Below are 18,746 nucleotides of genomic sequence, written 5' to 3'. Positions count from 1 at the left end.
TTAAGTCCATCAACATAGTGATATGATCAAGGGTAGTGAACTAAGGTAGTATCTTGTGGTCTTCTATGATAGAAATTAGTAATTTAAGACAAGATTGATGCAAATAAAATACCAAAAATAAAAACAAAGTGAAAATGGTGAAAGAAGGGAAACAGGCAAAGTGGGGCTGAAACTTGGGCAAGATTAGCACTAATCCAACCTAAACCCAATCTAAAGTAGTTGGATTGGGTTAAGGTTAGAGTGGAAAAGCATGAATTGTATAAATATTATATAATCATGTATTTTTGTACGTAACTACTTATGTATATGTATTTGAAGGTAAGGTAATTTGTTTTTCCCAAATTGATCTCAACCCTTGACTTCAGGAAATAAGACTGAGAAATGAGGTCAATACCCAATCCAAACCTAGGTTGGGGTTCAACAGCTCGGATTTGGGTTAAGTAGGGTTGACCACTCCTAAGCAAGGGCAATTTAATTAACATGTAAATCTTTGAAATGTGTACTCCTAATAGTAACCATATAGATCATTGTTGAACTTTGACATTCTCACTAAATTTAAGCCATCTAATACAATATATAATATATTAAACACCTTACTTTCAACATGAAATAAGATTGACAGAGAAATATATATATATATATATATATATCTCCAAAAACTTATATGTTGACAGAATATATGACCCAGGACAACCTATTGTGGCCCCAAAATTTAAATAAATAAATAAATAAAAATGGAGGGGAAGGTTTGCTGTTGACAATGACGATCATGAGAAGATTCGAAAATCAATAATGAAGGTGATATCTTTGCACTTAAGAAATCATCTCATGGGATTCTTCTGTCCCTCCCACATGAAATTGAGGAATCTAAGGACCATGTTTTATAATATTTCAAGGGTGGTCAATACTTTAACCAGGAATTATCTTAACGACTACATATTGTTATAAAGGGGTTTTGTCCTTGTTTCTGTACTTGATTGTGCATTTTAAGAAGTGATCATTCTAAATATCTTCCTCTCATCCGCTTGAAAATTTGGTTCTGATCTTGTTTTGACAGCATTGAAAAAGTAAAAGAACCAAATCTTATCTTTTCATTTATCACTGAAGTTTATATGAATAATGAGGCACTCACAAAATTGATGGATGCAAATGAGAGGCTGAGAGAAAACATTGTAAAATTAAGGAATTTTGATAAAGAAATTTATTCAACTCTCTGTCTTGGTAAACTTTGACCCTACAAGCATGCATGGTGGGACCAATAAAAAGACAGAGTACAAGACAGAGTTGGACATGTCTTCTCATGGAACCCACAGCTTGTTTGAAAGGGGAAGAAATCCAAGAGTTTCCTCTAACTAAACTCTTACCGGCCAGACTAACTTAATCAAATTGTAATTTTCAACCATGCCTTTTGTTTGAATATAAATCAATGTATTTAGTATTTACCATTTAGAAAGAAATATCATTAAGAGGAGAGTAGTCCCCTTGTCAACCTCTTTACATTTACACAGAACAATCTTGTATTATGTATAAGTAGAAGAAATTTTAATGAGATGAGCATGAAGCTATGAACCACTCCCTCTCTTCTAATATGCAACTTCAAAGTTGAAACCTTTCCTTATCTAACCCATACCTCTCTCTCTCTCTCTCTCTCATTTTTGGTACGACACTACACATGCTTTCCACTGGTTATTGATGATGACATTCAATTTAATAATACATGCTATGATGTTCAAACTTTAAGACATACCATTTTTTTACTATTAGGAGATATTAAGCTTTTTAGTAGTTATTAAGGGAGATCCACTGTGAAAAACTTTTTCAACAGAGTGTGAGATATTGAGTCCCAAATTTTGGGTAGATCCCACAGTTACAGGTTTTAAGTTGGCATTGAATGCTCATGAATCATGATCCTCCTTTTTGTCTCTGTATTGGCCTCAGTTACCATGAAACAAGTGGTGATTGAGATCTGATCTCCAAGACTACACAACTGATATGAAATTCCATGGCTACATGTGTATGGTTTGGAAGTTTGGGTGCAGTGCAGACTCCTACCCACAGTCTCATTACTCATCTTCCTTGAAGCTCTCTGCTCTGCTACAGCTACTGGGTCTCACGTGATATAATTGATTTTCTGACCGTTGGATCCAAGGAGGATTTATGCTGTGTAAATCGAGTAGGACAAAAAGTTAAGGGAACAGCTCAGCTCACTCAAGTCTTTGGAAATTGGAACTTGGAGTCTGGGCTTGGGAAACAAACGGGGCTGCCAAGAAAACCAAACGGAACGTGCTGACAAAGTTTAGCTTGGCATTCATCTCCGTGGAACAAATCCCGAGACTGATTAGGGTCCGACGGATCATCTGTCGATCGTATCATCGTATGGTTGATTCTTTAGGGTGTTGTCGTGCCCTTACACCAACACTGATCAAGGGGAAAGAACACAAAAACAGGTGGTCTTGCATGTAGTTTTCATTGTTTCCTCTCTCTCCCCATCCCCTCTCACTCTCAGTCTCAGTGAAAAGCTACAAAAAGGCCACGACAAAGCTTTTACATGGGGGGTTGTGGACATAACGTCGACTTCTCTTTCACTGTCTCTGCTCCATCCTCACTCACCTCACAAGTTCACCACGTCACTGTGACTCTGGTAACAGAAATCTCTATAGCTCATAATTGAAGCATTTTTAAATTATTGTTTTGGTTCATGTGCTTCTGATTTTTCTTCTCAAGAGCTCATTGAGAATTTTTACTTGGTTTCCAAGTTAGAAAGATAATGAATGTATGCAGCTGATTGAATTTGGTGGTTTTTTTTTTTTTTCTCAAAAGAGATTTCTGCAGCTTTAATGATGTTCTTAATTTATATTTTTCTCTCTTGATGGTTTTTATTTATTTATCTCCTTTCTGCTCATGTGGGTTGTCAGAAATTGAAAGTTCCAACTGGTTTTGAGCTGCAGAGACGGTAAAAAGTTGGACGTTTCTATTTGAATCGAGGTGGGTATTTTATGTGGATTGTCTGCAACCGTGCTGATTCACTCTTTATGGAGTATTGAAGCTGCTGGGCCTATGGAGACTCTTTAATGGGTTTTCATTTCTTCTGTTGCTCTGCTCTGTTTGTTCTCAGTCATTAAATTTCGAACTGGATTTTGGGTAAAAGTGCAAAAGGAAGAGATGCTTTTGTTTCTTCAATTGTGCTGGGCTCTTACGTAAACTCTGAAGCTATTCATTCCGTTCCGCCTGATGGAGTCTTGGAGCTATGGTTCTGAAGGGAAGGGTTTTGTATTATCCGATGAAATGATTTCTCCTGCTGATGCACTTACGAGAAGTAGAAAAATGTTCATGGGTTGGGACTTAAAACCCCCCTGTAATTACGAAAGCACCATGTTAGTCCAAGGTCGAGAGGCTGTCGAGAGCCAGGGTTTCATGGAATTGGGTTTCCCTGACATCATCAAGAAGCCACTTCCTGACAACCAGATTGATGGGTTTATGGCAAGTAAGACCGATAGCGAAAGAGAGGCATCTTCTTCTGTAGTTACTCTGAAAGCATTCTTTGGAGAAGAGGAATCAAGTTCGAGGCTTTCGAGCTCTGTAGTGGACTCTAATAGTCGTGACTCTTCACTCATCGATTTAAAACTAGGGAGATTGGCCGACTACAGGGACTCAAAGAATGGTGAATCCTCCAAAGAGGCGCCGATTCTGTCCTCCGTGAGGTCATCCCTCCCAGCCAAAAGAGCCCGCACAAATTTGAATTCTCAGACTCCCTTTTGCCAAGTTCATGGTTGTGACATGGATCTCAGCTCATCAAAGGAGTACCATAAGCGGCATAAAGTCTGTGAGGCTCACTCGAAAACTGCCAAAGTTATTGTGAACGGAGTTGAACAGAGGTTTTGTCAACAGTGTAGCAGGTTGGTCTTCTGCCTTCCAAACTTCTCTTTGAAGTAACTTTCCGTTCAGTATATTAGGTTCCCCATATCAGACTATTTCTCTCAATGTTTTGTTTTCCTTTTTCTCTATTCTTTGGTGATAGGGAGTGATCTATTGACTTCATTTCCAAGATTTGGTAATGAATTTTGAACTCAGTAACTAAATTTGATTCCCTTGTTTGGAGAGGGGGGAGTGTTTAACAGCAGCTTGTTATTACTGGCGTGATCTACTATATTTTGGATTTTCGGAATTTTATAATTTCTCTTGGTTGTGTGCCTGCATTGTGTCTTTTGCAACACATGGTACGGAGGCTAAATTAAATTGTTAGGAGCAAATAGCAGGACTTTTAAATTGCTTCAGTGAATCTAAGAATTCTTTTCTATTTCCCCAAGTTAAAATAGAAACATAAGGATTCATTGGTAATGCATTAAAATTAACACTTACATGTTACATCCAGACCAGACCTAATTGATTCATACCTTAATTTGTCAACCTTAAAGTATCAGTATTAGTTTGAGTTGCAACCCCTTTAATAAATAATACTTCCAGACTATGTTTCATGAACATTCACTTTATATTTCCAGTTCTGAGTTTAGACATTGTTGGTTAGAGCTTAACCTGGTCAAATTAGTTTGGTTCTTGGCAACTTTTTGATACGTAATTGATGCAAAATAGCTCTTGGTTATTCAGGTTTCATTTACTGGCTGAGTTTGATGATGGCAAGCGCAGTTGTCGTAAACGCCTTGCAGGCCACAATGAGCGTCGTAGGAAGCCCCAACTCGGTAGCCAATCTGGTAAACCTGGCAAGTTGCTTCCATCATACCATGGTATTAGGTCTATCTGATCTCTTTTCTGAATTCTCTAGAAACTATTATTATCTTCTTTGCTAAACAAATGTTATAAATAGGTCTGTGAAAGACATTACATCTCAAGTAGTAATGAGTAATGACACAAAATGTTTATATTAATTATCTTCCTTATATTTTAGTGCTGGAATATTATTCGTTGCCAACTGAAAATAGAGTAAAAGCCTTTTCATACGACTATGAAAAGAAAAGATTTTGTGGATTATTTATTTTAAATTATATTAGATAAGTTTATTCAATTAAAAATCAGCATCCATCTATTATATTATTAGTTGAGCTGAATTTTATAGGAGCACAGGTTTACAACTAGACCTGTTCATGGGCCGGGCTCGGGCCGGGCTTTTACTCATCATTAATGGAAATATGCTAGGCTCGAGCCCGAGCCCGGCCCGACCAACGGGCCTATAACTTGGGCCCGAGCCCAGCCCTGATAAAAAGCCCGAAGCTCGAGCCCGAGTCCGAGCCCGACCTAATAAAAAAAATTACAAATTTCCCTATTCAAATTAGAATTAAAAATTCAGATGTTTTTTTTTTCCTATTTAAATGAACAATGGGCCTACAAGATGGTTTTTTTTCCCTTTCTTTTACGTTTTAAAACACAGTTTTACATTCTTAAATTAAAAAATTTATTCAAACGGACATAATCACATAACCCTTTTTAAGTCTAATTTTAGGTCGGGCCGGGCCGGGCTCGGGCTGGGCTATTTTGACAAAACCCGAGCCCGACTCGAATTTATTGTGGGCCGGGCTTTTTGGCCTGAGTTTCAGCCCGCAGGCCTATAAACATGTTCAAGCCCGTCCAGGGGACAGGCCGGCCCATGAACAGGTCTATTTACAACTGAGATCTCCTTTGGGATAGGTGGAGGTTTTCTAATGTGAAACTAAGTTTTAATTCTTCAATATATATTCTTTTTCTTATTTCAAACCTATTAAAGTTGTTATTAGTTTTGTTCAAGTTCCCCCATGTTTTTCTTATATTCTCACATGTCAATAGTTTGAAAATTTTCTCACTCTTTGTGACATTCCAATTATGCCATATAATAAAACATGTTGTTATTTTACTTGGCAATTAATCCATGAAGTAAGAATTTGGAAATGATGAGTTTTAAGGGCATAGTTCTAGTGAGGCAAGTCCCCCCTGTAGGCTTTTCAACTCTCGGATGTACTTCGGAGGTGGCATCTTGAGGATGGCCCTGATTTTAGTTGGGTCGATTTCAATTCCCCTGTGTCTAACTACAAATCCGGGAGTTTGCCAGACGTGACCCCAAATGCACATTTGAGCGGGTTCATCTTGAGTTGATGTTTCCAGAGTCCGTCAAAGATCTTCTGCAGGTGCTTCTTTAGAAGCTCCCCGTTTTGTTTTGATGACGAGATCATCGACATAGCACTCAAGTTTGTCGTGAAGGGGGTCTCCGAGTATGACAGTCATGACCCCACTTTAATAAGTTGCGTAGCCCCAGCATTCTAGAGTCCAAAGGGCATATTACTTTGTAGCAATAGACTTAGATGTCTTTCAGGAATAAGAAAGTGATATTATGAGTTTTTGAGCATATACCAATTGTCACACTCAGCTCATGATGATGGACCTCTGAGCAATTTCCTTTAGTTATGATATACTAAAATTCATTATATTTTCCATTACTATTGCAATGCATCTCTGTTTGCCTACCTCCTAAAATGAGACTTCTACCCCATTACTCTTCTGGTACACGTTGCCCATTTAAAATTTTGAAGGACTTTTACTTTTCTTAATATAATCTCATAAAGGAAAAAGGAAAAGTAAATCTTCTTTTCCTAGATTCACTGATTAGCACTGCATTTCCTCACATAAATAATCCACATGCTGATCTCTGAGATTCATTAGCTGTATAGGTGAGGTGATAAATTATATGAGGTATTGGATGGATATGGAAGATCTACAGCTAGCAATAAGTAGGCTGCTATAGTGGGTTCTATGAGTGACCTGGGGAAGAGAAGAGTTTGCTTGGAAGAAAGAAAGAGCCTGTCAAGCTAAATTTAATGGGATTGACCCACCTTGCTTCTGATTACAGACCTGACATCTGTGTATTGAAGCCTCAAATTGTGTTGCTTGAGTATATTCTTATTAAATGTTACCATTCTCCTAAGTTCCTTAGAAATGTATATCTGTAATATTGTACTTAATGTATTTTGTTTACGTAAGTTTTCCATTCAGCCATCCTGATATTATGGTGGTTCTGTAGGTGCGAGATTTTTTGGGGGTCCATTATCCACAAAGCCATCCTTTATCTGCCCAGACATATTTCCAAATGGCATGCTGCGTCCAGTGAAATATGAAACCAGTAACTGGTCAAGACAAGTAAAATTAGAAGATGATACAGTTTATGGTCCTCAGCCAGCAATACCTATTACAGATGGGAATTTGCTTCCTAAGTCCTTTCTCCCTCCATATGGTGTAGAAAAACAATATCCATCCTTGCATGGTAATGTAATTGATGCAACACCAGGAAGCATTTTTCATGAGAATGGTAACAGGTACCATGATTTAGTGGGTCCGAATTCTTCATCGCGATCAATGTTCAGAAATGCCTCATCAGGAAGTGAAGACTTCACTGTTTTTGATACAGCATCAACCATTCAAGGATTATCTGGAGTCTCTGACTCCGGTTGTGCTCTCTCTCTTCTGTCAGCTCAATCACGGAACTCGTCAAGTCATTCATCAGGAATTCCCATGGCTCGGCCCCTGATTATCCAAGGCAGCCGAGCTCCATACAGTATTAGTCAATTTCCTGAGAAGTTTCTAGGAGTAAGCTCACAGGCTTCAACAAGTGTAGCATCAACTAGGTTTTCATCATCTGGACTGAATGCCCTGGAAGTTGATCACATGGAACCTGTACTGGTCTCTGATGCAAGCAATCCTGTTGATTTTGAAGTGCGCATGGACGGAATTTTCCAAGCGTCGGATTTTGTGAGTGCTAAGGATTCTCTCTCTCATGACCATGGCCCTACTGTTAATTTGCTTCAACTTTCATCACAACTTCAACGTGTGGAACGGCAGAGGCATTCTCTTCAAGTAAAGCAGGAGAATGATGTCTTTTACTGCCTGCCTATCACTTAGAGCAATATGACAAACTAGGTACACAAGTATTTCCTCTGAAATTTTTGTTACTGTAGTTTGAACCGACTTTCTATTATTGTTTCCTATTCTCAGAACTTCTATATGGAGTTGGAAATGGGAGAGTTTTGTTAGTTTGATTGATGAACCTCTTTTTTATTGGTAACCATTAGCTTCATTGTTTATCAAATTAAGAATTAGTTACATAAAAAAACATGCCAAGCATCCCCGATTGTTAGGTTAGCATCTGCCACCTAACCTTTTTTTTTTATGCCATTTAAATTTCATGCTCAATTACTGGACCCCAAAATAACTGGATTCTGTTTAGCCCCTGTTTGGCCATATCATCTGCCAAACAGTTTTCTGATCTATGAACCCAAGAGATGTTGATTTCCATCTTCTCCAAGCCTGTTATCTCCCTCATGATGCTTTGGTATTGACATGATCTTTGACTGTTGATCTTTAACCGATGCACAGCCATTCTAGCATCCCCTTCCACCATTTCCTAATTCCAGTGGTCAGAAGCTGGGTGTGGTTGGACAAATTTGGTGACTTTGATGCCACCCAATTCACTAGTTGTTTGGTTTGATGAGCAAAGCACTAGCAAAATAACAGGACGATTGGGCCATTCACTTTCAGTTGCTTGTTGAACTTTACACTAAAATAGTGCATTATGTTAGTATAACAAAAATGTAGGCTAATCTGTTATAAAAATAAATCCCCATCCCCACATTTACATGGACTGTTCTAATGGTTTTTCTCTCTTTCAGATTTGAGAGTACTTTCTGGAAACATGATTTGTCCCTAAGGTTAATGGAATCTTTGCCATCTGTACAGGTTTCTAAAGGATGTGGCAATTGGATGAATGCTTCATCTTATCTTTTGAACTAACATGAACAAACTACTAGGAAACAGGCAAGGAGGAACTCCAACAACCACCGTGAAACCTCTGCGCATACTGGAAACTACCCTTCCAGCCACCTTTGATTCTGTGAACAAGTCAAGTGATCATGCCTTTTCTAATCTGTGAATAATAAATGCTATTTTGGCTTTGGTACTTTAATCTTTTGTGTACGTTCTCCTTAATTTCTCAGGTACTAAATTCTTTTGCTCTCCAAAGTCTGTCTTCTTTTTTTTTTTTCGTTTTCCTTCTAGACCAGTGAAAAAAACTCTGTGCTGGTAATTGAGTGAATGCTATAAATCAGGGCGTCAGTTGTGGGGAAATACAGTCGTTGGAGAAATAACAGACACTGCCAATTTTGGAATGATGATGTATTTTCTTTGTATTTACATGCTATGTTAGGAACTTGACTTCGGCTATTTCAAAACTTCGACAAATTATTGTTTCTCATGCAAGGCCATATTTTGGTTTAAGAATTGAGGAAAAAATGCAGGAAAAGTTCCCAAAAGATGGTAATGATATGTAGGACAAAAGTCTAATTTGATTCTTCATCAGTGCATAATCCTGTTAATGTTAGTTCCAATATTATGAACTCAATAGAACAATCCTTGGTGACTTCATTCTGTATGCTACATAAAATTCAATCATATTCGAAGTCTAAAAAGCTGGCAAGCTATTTGAAGCTTCACCATAAAGAGGCAGCATATTAAAGATGTATCTTTGAAGGGTGAATTGCTAGACTGGGTGTTAATGTTATTGGTGCATTTTTTTTCCCTTTCTGTAATCTGTTTTGCTTGTAGCTACTTCATTAGTCATTACCCACTGACTCTTTGGAAATATCCCCACGATGCGAGAGTTCTTACCCATCCAACTTCCATTAAATAGAGTATATTGTTCGAACTCCTTAAATCTTAATTTGTTTTCAAAGGCAAAGTGGGTCTGGTCACACACACAATCTCTAGTCCCTACTTCTCTCGTTTTTATTTATTAAGTTTGTTTTTTTTTCAAGTTGAACCAAATGATTTTTAAAACTTACCAAGCAACGAGGATTAAAAATGCCTTTTAATTTTTTTTTTCCCTCTTCTGAAGCAAATAACAGGAAAGTGGTCAAAAGTTAAAATTTGAATTGTAAACAGCTGTGAAAATGGTGTACTGATCAGATGGTATACAAGTAGGGAGATTTCCTACACGTGACAAATGTTTTAAGGCTGTAAGGCACCCATGAATGAAGAGGCCAGCGAGATGGGACTCTCTGGCCTCCCAACTGGGTTGCCACCTAGAAATATTGCTACATCTTTTGTGGAAGCTTCACCAAACAACCCGATTAGCACTTTAGCAGAGCTTCTCACATATGTATAACCGCATAAGACTCCTGCCTCCAGGTGGAAAGTTCCAAGAATGGCTACTCTTCGTATCGCTTAAAAGAGCAGGGGCCATCATGCCTTCTGGTTCCTTGCATGTGCAATCTACTCTGACCAGAGTAAGTATATTCGAGTAGCAAATTAACTAATAAATCTGACTGGCTTGTCGGTGTATTAATGACTGTATCGAGTTTGATGAATTTTTATTGGTTTTCGGTTCAAATTCTACCTATATTACAATACCTCACCTCTTGAATTGTGATTACGTATAAACCCTGTATTTTCTGAGAGTGACTCATAACCCAGGTCAGAATTTATAAGCTCAAAGTACATTTTGGGTTAGTAGCTCGGAATTCACGGATAAGTATGGGTACGGTTTTTGGACCTTATGAATGTTTATAGCTTTGTGATAGGAATCAGAAATTTGCATCAGGTCTGTCTATGCTTTTCTAATTTTTTTTTATTAATACTTATTGGGAAGTGAGGACCAGTTATTGAATGGATCAAACATGAGCATGATCAGATAATCTTTCGGGACTTTATTGTATATTGGAGATGAAACGAATGTATTAAACAATAATACATGTGAGAAGGGTGAAGTAAACAGGAACGGGATTTGCTCCTTACACATGGGCGTCTCACAGGTATATTCACCATGCATTGAGAATATTTCCCATGAATAATAATTTAAAAGTATGATAGATGTTCCCAATGCATGGTAGGGTGTACCTGTGAGAAGCAGATCCGGCATCAAATAAACAATGGGGACTTAAATAGGCTCCAGGCTGTAGGTATAGGTGTAGGAGTCCTCCTTCACTGTCTCGATTGTTAAATTGAATGGATCTCGGATCTTCTTCTGTCAAAAAACTGTTTGAATAATGAATACAACATCTTTGGTGTCGATTGTTATTTGGATATCCGACATAACTGACACTCTTGCCCAACTAAGGCTGGGGTCTTTTTGAAAAAAAAGACTCCTCTCTCTTGATGATACGGCTTTTCTCTCTCTAATAATATAAATCATGGTCCATGGGCATATATAGCCTACCCTTGAAATTGGGAATTACGAGCTAGAATTAGATTGTCTGCATTATCCCACCTTTACTAAATTTTTCTATTTTGACAGCACAGCACAGCACAGCAGCACCAAAATCCTTGCTCTTGTGATGATGTCATCACGAGTGGAGTACAATTTAGTAGTGTAGTGTAGGATACAGTGGTGGCCTATCACTATGAGGCAGCAGAGTGGCAGACTTTGGTGACAGGTGTTGCACATTTGCTTGTCTTTGATATGCTTACTGAGACTGATGAGTATGGCTACCAGTACCAGATCCCATCATCATACCAGGTGGGATCTGGGATGGTATGGTCCACTCATATGTGTATCCAAATTACACCACATAAATAATGAGACACCTGTCATAGTGTACAGTGCAGCAGATCTGAACTCAAGGTTTGCCGCTTGGACAGAGCTCAGGGGAGATGGGATGAGTCTCATGAAACCAAAAACTGTCACTACTTTGAAAGCCAAACATCTCCTCATGATTCTACCCATATATCCATATGTGGTTGCAGGTTGGATGCTGTTCTCTCATAGTTTTTTTTTTTTTTTATGCTTTCAAGCGGCACAGGGTAGAATTTTTACTCTGTTAAGTGGGATTTGATGCCAAGTCTCAGTTAGAGAACTCACTAACCGAGTCTGTTGGCACCTTTCAAACACCAATCTAAAATTTTAATTTGTTGAAGCATGATTCAATGCTTGTGAATCCGGTCTCCTTCCTTGTGAGCTTGATCATGTACTATTAATTCCAACCCTTTTGGTAAGGCATTAACATGATTCAATTAATAGTCATATTTTACTTCTCTCTCTCTCATCATTGTGAACATTTTACATTGCTTGGGGCTGGCCCCATTTCTCATGAAAAGGTCAGATTGTGGCATAATGATCCAAATCGACCCAATCCAGCCTTATTAATTACATTGTGTGAGCTTTCTGCATTTTTGAGTTCCAATTGCATCATTTGGTTTTATCTGTTCCAATCCGATAAGAAAAAACCCAATTAATTATGTAACCGCAAATAAATTAGAGTAGTGCAAGACAAATATACATACCCTGTCTACTGACAGAAATTCTGAGCTTCTTGTCTAAACTGATGAAAATATCCCTTCAGTTGGAGTCTGGATATAAATCCTATCAAAAAACATATATAATTAAGCATAGGATCATGAATTACAAAGATGCATGATGGAACTCTTACACTTAGCTTTTGTTAATGCTTAAGGAAATTGATCATGGGTGCATGCTTACTTGCTTCCTAGCTAGCTAATAATAAACATTTTACATTACTCTTGTGCGGTGAATTTTGACGGGCCAGCCGGTGTACTATGCAAATTAATTAGTTAGGTCTGATTCTAAATTCTATTGGCTGTTGCATGCATGGGAGCCATCGATGTGTTAAGAGATATGACAACACACAAGGACGAGGACTTCTTTCTCATAAATGATCTGTATGAGGTATTTGAAATTTTGAATGATTGTAGGTTTAAGGTGGAATTCAGAATTCTGAGGTGGAGTGCAATTCAATTATCCCTTTATTTATATTATTGAGGCAAGCCTGACAGTCTCACAACGAATGCTGACAAGTAATTGACGCCAGAGCTTGCTGGATTATTCCCATGAATCTCTGATGATCTAAGGGGCAGCTGATCGAATCATTTGGGGTCTATAACTCAGAAAGATCAGAGCTGAAGCAGGGTAAGGGTAAGCTTTGCCGTATTTCGCTTGTAATCCTTCAAATATCTTCACAAGAATTAATTCTTGTTGATGGTTTCTATTTACTGTTCCAAAAATCAGGGATGCCTTCCGAATCAGCAACACCATTTTCGGAGGGCGCATGAGTAGAATTATAAAATGGTTCATCATTCAGTTCTTGTGTAGCCTTTGGCTATGAGCCCCAAATTGACCAAATCCAGTTTTAAAATAGACGGATGATACAGTTTGTTTATTCACTTCTGGTTAGCCAAAGCACAGAACCAAGTGTGTGTTGATCAATTCAGACTTCAGATTGTCCCACTGGAAAGTTTATTCATGTTTAGGTTGATTTAAAGCCGATTCCAAGTAGAGAAAATGGAGGGAAAAAAGAAAAGGGATTTACCCGGCCGTGGTGAGCTCATGTACACATCCGCATTGGACTTATATATAAGAGATGGATACCACTTAAAATCTAAAATAACTGTTGTATATAAATTCTTTCATTCCTCATACTCACATGTGCATCTCAACAATTCACCTCTTGAATGGGTACACACCTATTTAGGGTGTATTTGCCATAAGTGTATGATTTTGTTTTTCAAAAACAATATAAATTCATATCAGCAAAGAATAAATAGATTTTGCTCGTGTTGCAGTTTTTCTTTTTCCGTTTTTCAAACACAAAACGCATAATCATTTTGTGGAACACCCCCTTAATGATCCAAATTATTATCAAATAATAACCATTAATTAATTTAGTGGGTCTATTAAGATATCATCATTTATGTGGTTAAGGTCACAATATGATGGAATTCTAGAGTGGCAAGTTCCATAATGAAAGTGCTCTTACCAATCACAATAACAACAATGACATGTCCTACTAAGCAACCGGTTATCTAAGTTGAGATGAAGACCCACTCTGAGAAAGATCTCACTCTAAACAATGTTTAGGTAAACAATATAAAGTGAGGTGAGATGAAATGAGGTGTTCCGAGGTGTGAGAGAGTGATACCCTCTCAGCCGAGGTCTCCAACAAATTTCCTATTTTATTCTTCTTGTAAATTTTGGTGGTAATACAAATGATCCCATTTTAACCATCCATCTACGTGTAAATATGCTACTACTACGGGTGCAAATCGAATTGGCCCCAGTTAACAGTTAACATTTTATATTGTTTCAAGCTCGGGCTTCTGATCGAGTCTATTGAAATTTTGACAAAATCGCAACTCTAACCCAAAAAGGTTGCAATCCCAACTACTACACAACTGATCTAATAGTTGGCCTAGAACATTAGTCCGAAGCAGTATAAAATGTTAATTCTAGCCACTCCAAATTGCCTATATGGACAATTGGGGGGAGGGGGGTAATTGCAATTTGAATTTTGAAGGGAGAGCATTATTACAGTTATAATTAGGGTATCCCCATATTGAAACATGGTCCTGTTCTACACATGTAGACGTTTCCACAATTGGCAGACATAAGGAATGAGTGAAGCAAAAATAAGGATCTTCTGCTGGTGAGATTTGGGAACCCTTTGACAAAGAAAACAAAAACCTTGAATACTATGCAGCAATGTCACATCGTCACATATTATCCAAAACTAGCTAATCATTCCTAATGTGATGATTTAGATTATTATAGTTGCTTTAGGGGTTTGATCAATTAATTGTAATTAAACCAACATTGGCAAGGATTGAAATCTCTATTATGTCCATATGGCATCCGTTTTCTGACATATTATTAAAAAAAAAAAAAAAAGGAGAGCAACTATTTTACCCATTTAAATTTAAGCAAATTGAAGAACAAACTGAGGCCATGGGGGGATTTGAAAAACTACTAAATAAATGCGTCTAAGGAGTGCATACAATATAGCAAATGTTCATGTGAAATTTGGAACCAACAATAAAGAATACGGAAATTTTTGAATAAATAAACATATAGTACATCAAAGGATTGGCCAAATACATATTCGTGTTTAATATCTTCTCATTAAAAATTGGCATGCTTTATAGGTAACAAAAATATGTTTAATTTTATATTATATTATATATATTATTTTTAAATTTAAAAATATTTATAAAGTCCAAATTTCCCAATTGTTTGGTACCCTATTTGAAAACCCAAATTATTTACATATTATACATTTCCCCAAATTGATCATCAGTTTTATTTTGTTTTTTTCAAAATACAGAAAGATTACAATGGTTATTAATTCTCACAAGCCAAGCCAAGCCACTAATTAATCACACCTTACCCTAGCGCGAAGCATTTATACACTAACTAAACTTACTAAAATGTTTTCTTGTTGAAATTCCGAGCTCCTAACAGATTAAAAGGTTTGTTTATATACAATTAATTGATTGAGAAAGATGACCTCCTATTTTATGATTTTATCTGGAATTAATATGGTTATAACGTTAAGAGTATCTAAAGCATTTTCTCCCTCAGCAGATATACTTCAGATTACACAGGTACATAGATCTCAACATTCTGTATATAGTTCAGTCCATGAAGAACACAACCATCATTAAGCATAAGATTGTGCAAAACTGCAAATTAAGGAGTCTGAAAGAAGTTAGCTGATGAAATGACCTATATATCTGTCTATCTCTTGTGCTCGGTGGACTCCAATTTTTTGGGGGCATTGTCAATTCTTTCCATTAAGGAAGTAATACTTCGTTCCTGCACCAATAGATTATTAAAGCACAGAGTCAAATTTGAGATATACGGAATGTATTTCAAGCTAGAAATTAAAGGAAATTGTTATCCTTACATTGCTCTTATTGTTCTCAGAAATCGATCCATTTGGCGGATATGGAATGTACCTGGCCCACTATAACCAAACAATTTAGGAATGTATATCGAACTGGAAATCACACGACGTTTCTAAATTCTAAGGGGTCTTACATTCAATATTGCCAAAAAGTACTTACATTTTTTGCTGCTGTGCTGAAAGCTTCTCGATGGGGTATTTCAGGGTTGGCCGCTTTGATGCGCTGTATCTCCTCCCTTCCATGGAAAATAGAAAATAATAGTTATAAGCCACTATTTCATATTTTCCTGATAGTTTATTTGATGGGAGGTATAAATTAATACTAAATTAGCTATATATAACAACATTCAGAATAATGTATCTTCTTCTTCTTCTTCTTCTTACTTCATAAACCGATTGTAAGCAGATGGAAGCCTGTGTTTCTTCTCGGGTGCTGCCAAAGATCCCAACCAACATAAACCAAACAAAAAACGTCAGAGAGAGAGAGATGTGATGATGCAATTTAATCCAAGAAATCGGTGGAATTAATACTAGTTTAAAGCAGGGTAGCTGAAAATAATCTACGTTTTACAACATAAGGAACATTTGGGGACGTCTGCTGGGTAGACGTCGATGAGGAGGATGAGGATTGGCTCTTTCTGTAACCATTGCCAAAAACCTGCAATTTCTTCAGGAATTGAACACCTTCATCAGTTAGTAACCAAATTTGTTCCGTGCATATTATATTCTCTTCTTTTCTTGGAAAGTAATTTATAGAAGAAGAAAATGGCCAATAAAGGAAACCAACTACAGTAACATCAACAAATAAGGGAACACCTAGGTAAGATGGAGAGAGAGAGAGAGAGAGAGAGTCATACTTAAATCAAAACAACTAACTAGTAGAAGTGGTAGCAGCAGTGAACAACAACATTAGTATGAAGGAGAGAAGATGAGAGTTTGGAGAGTGACCTGAGAGCCAAGTTGCTGATCCAGACGTTGGCCTTGCAAAGGAGGTCTGGTGCTTAGAAAGGAAAGGTTACTGCAGTGACCACATTTTACAGTCACTGTATCCAAAAACCGTTTGCATGGAATTCCAACCTTCATCCACAACAACACAAAGAAACAAATTAAGGAACCTCTTATATAAATAAATAAAATATTCACCGATCGAAAAAGTTTTCAAGTTACAGGAAGCAATAATAAGCACGCACCATCTTCCTAATAATAAGAAATTAAGAACAAGATAATTAGTGGATTCTCCACCAATCACGTTCTAGCTTTCTTGTTCTTTAATTTATGAGTTTGGTTGAGTAAAGGAAGAAAAAGATGGTAACCAGAAAGTGTATGCGTGAAATAATTAAATAACAAGTCTAATTATCTCAGACACAGGTTAATTATTCTCTGTATTTCAATTGGCTCCATTCGTTTTCTCTTTCTCTAATCTATAAAGACTGCAAGAATTGCTTTCTTCTAACTTGTATGATTTGAATAAGAGCATCCTCATCATGATGCTCTAAGTAGGTCTTTGTACGTAAATTACCGCTAGAACTGTGTTGCAAAAGTTGCAGCGGACGTAGCAAAGATGCTCCGACGAAGGGACGTAATCCATGGGGTGGGGAGTGGGGATTTCTTCTTCGACGAGTAAGAGAGAGAAAGAGTGTATGTGTATGTCTATGTGTATGTGTGTGATGTTGAAGAAGAAGAAGAAGAAGAAGAAGAAGAAGAAGAAGAAAGATAGGTTTGAAGTTTAAAGTGAGACAGAGAAAGGTGTAGGTTTTCTGATAGATATGTGTTTTGGTATCTTAAAAAGAAAATCTAGGGCTACTACAACTATGCTCGTTATGAGCTCCGGTCTCGCTGAGATGCAGACTGCAGAGATGGCTTGCCCCGCCAAAAGATACGCGACACACACGCACACGCATGACGCAGTCACGCACTCGATTAGAGAGAGAATCACAGAGAGAGATTGTGAAATTCTCGCGATATGTTTAATGTTTTGTTGATGAGTTGAAGATTATTGGTTACATGTTAGTGTGATGCAGATTCAAAGTTCAAACTTCAAGGAAGGTGGTGGGGTGAGGTGAAGGATCTCTCTCCCTCTCATGTACTGATGTAAGCCACACTGTAATGCATGGTCCGTCCATGACATCCCAGGACCAGGAGCCTAGTCTATCTTTTCATACATTGCATGGTGATCAAGGCCTGCACCACGGCCCTCCCAAGCCCAAACTCATTTTGGGTGGCACCTCCCAATTCCCACTGTATATTTGAGATCAAAGACTGATCTTCTCTCTTTCTTTCTGGGTATTAATTCAGCGCGCTCCTTTTAACAAAGCCTTATCCGCCTTTCTCTGTCATCTCCTTTTTCTTTTATTTTTGTATTATTGAAGCTGATCAGGGTTCTTATATATGAAAAAAACTCCCTTAATTTATACAATTACCGGCAGTCCAAGACGTGGTTGCACACTAATTACTTGAATCAAAATCCCATTAATCAGCTACTATTTGTCTCTCATGCTCTCTCTCTCTCTCTCTCTCTCTCTCACATGTGTGCATGTGCCTATAAGCAACTTCAGACTTAAAATCTCAATTACTTCTTCTTCCCTACTTTGTTAACCCGCGAGGAATTCAAACTTCCGGATAGATATGTTCACTCCACATGGAAGTCTACAGTAAACAAAAGCCAAAAAGTCTGTGGATGAAGCACTGAAGCCTTATTAGCCTGACCATCGAAAACAAAAAGCAGCATTATGTTGACGAACCCCAATGACCAAAAAAAAGAAAGATCAAACTAGAATCAATCCATCTAGCAGCTAACTTCATTTCTCATGGCACTTGAAAGAATACAAAACATCAAAACTATATATGGATTGTTTCTCGTGGTACGTTGTTCATCATGTAATCAAATAAAATGGCACATCCATCATCCATCGATCTATGAGAATAAGACCCCCTGATCGAACACTACTACTGTGTCTGAACTCTAAAGCTAGGCTTGGCCCAATATCATGCACCCATCTGATGATCTTGCGCACCCAATGACCCTAGCTTTAAAATTATTAATTAATTGTAAATTTTGAAAGCGTCAAGACTTGGACCCAGCAG

The 18,746-nt window shown here is 37.6% G+C and overlaps 2 protein-coding genes and 1 long non-coding RNA gene across 13 annotated transcripts; 2 read left to right on the top strand and 1 right to left on the bottom strand.

Annotated features, from left to right (window-relative positions):
* The first annotated feature begins 2,210 nt into the window (after positions 1-2,210).
* Positions 2,211-9,224, top strand: LOC148854536 (uncharacterized). 9 transcript variants are annotated; one of them, XM_088940942.1, is made up of 6 exons: positions 2,502-2,641; positions 2,916-2,985; positions 3,116-3,896; positions 4,606-4,718; positions 7,004-7,896; positions 8,713-9,224. In XM_088940942.1, exons 3-5 carry the CDS (start codon positions 3,232-3,234, stop codon positions 7,876-7,878), a joined length of 1,653 nt encoding a protein of 550 aa, XP_088797068.1. In that variant the 5' UTR covers positions 2,502-2,641; positions 2,916-2,985; positions 3,116-3,231; the 3' UTR covers positions 7,879-7,896; positions 8,713-9,224. The 9 variants fall into 9 exon arrangements, with proteins under 9 accessions (XP_088797059.1, XP_088797066.1, XP_088797068.1 ...); XM_088940937.1 differs by having other exon boundaries at positions 4,606-4,742; XM_088940939.1 differs by having other exon boundaries at positions 2,507-2,641; positions 2,949-2,985; positions 4,606-4,742.
* Positions 9,225-11,567: 2,343 nt separating this feature from the next.
* Positions 11,568-13,189, top strand: LOC148854535 (uncharacterized). Of its 2 annotated transcripts, XR_016094762.1 has the most exons (3): positions 11,568-11,712; positions 12,679-12,892; positions 12,992-13,189. It is a non-coding gene; the product is annotated as an uncharacterized LOC148854535 (long non-coding RNA). The 2 variants fall into 2 exon arrangements; XR_016094761.1 differs by having other exon boundaries at positions 12,679-13,189.
* A 2,123-nt stretch (positions 13,190-15,312) lies between these two features.
* Positions 15,313-17,903, bottom strand: LOC148854534 (protein DROOPING LEAF-like). Of its 2 annotated transcripts, none has more exons than XM_088940818.1 (7): positions 17,182-17,903; positions 16,611-16,739; positions 16,227-16,329; positions 16,047-16,095; positions 15,823-15,898; positions 15,663-15,722; positions 15,313-15,571 (listed from the first exon to the last, which is right to left on the bottom strand). In XM_088940818.1, the coding sequence occupies exons 1-7, from the start codon at positions 17,248-17,250 to the stop codon at positions 15,494-15,496; spliced, it is 564 nt and encodes a 187-aa protein (XP_088796944.1). In that variant the 5' UTR covers positions 17,251-17,903; the 3' UTR covers positions 15,313-15,493. The 2 variants fall into 2 exon arrangements, with proteins under 2 accessions (XP_088796944.1, XP_088796945.1); XM_088940819.1 differs by having other exon boundaries at positions 16,227-16,320.
* Positions 17,904-18,746: the final 843 nt, after the last annotated feature.

Source organism: Nelumbo lutea, chromosome 4, assembly GCF_056320005.1.
Source record: "Nelumbo lutea isolate HS-2025 chromosome 4, American lotus-T2T, whole genome shotgun sequence".
NCBI lineage: Eukaryota > Viridiplantae > Streptophyta > Magnoliopsida > Proteales > Nelumbonaceae > Nelumbo > Nelumbo lutea.
This window is presented reverse-complemented; position numbering and strand designations above follow the sequence as displayed.

Bases quoted from the DNA above. Each gene is read 5' to 3' on its own strand.
- LOC148854534 (XM_088940818.1), bottom strand. From the start codon at position 17,250: ATGGATTACGTCCCTTCGTCGGAGCATCTTTGCTACGTCCGCTGCAAC. The intron at 15,899-16,046 runs GTAAGAAGAAGA...TTTCCATGGAAG, and splicing joins GCTTACAATCGGTTTATGAA to GGAGGAGATACAGCGCATCA. The intron at 15,723-15,822 runs GTAAGTACTTTT...GTTTGGTTATAG, and splicing joins TCAGCACAGCAGCAAAAAAT to TGGGCCAGGTACATTCCATA.
- LOC148854536 (XM_088940933.1), top strand. From the start codon at position 3,232: ATGGAGTCTTGGAGCTATGGTTCTGAAGGGAAGGGTTTTGTATTATCC. The intron at 3,897-4,605 runs GTTGGTCTTCTG...TTGGTTATTCAG, and splicing joins TTTTGTCAACAGTGTAGCAG to GTTTCATTTACTGGCTGAGT. The intron at 4,743-7,003 runs GTATTAGGTCTA...GTGGTTCTGTAG, and splicing joins GTTGCTTCCATCATACCATG to GTGCGAGATTTTTTGGGGGT.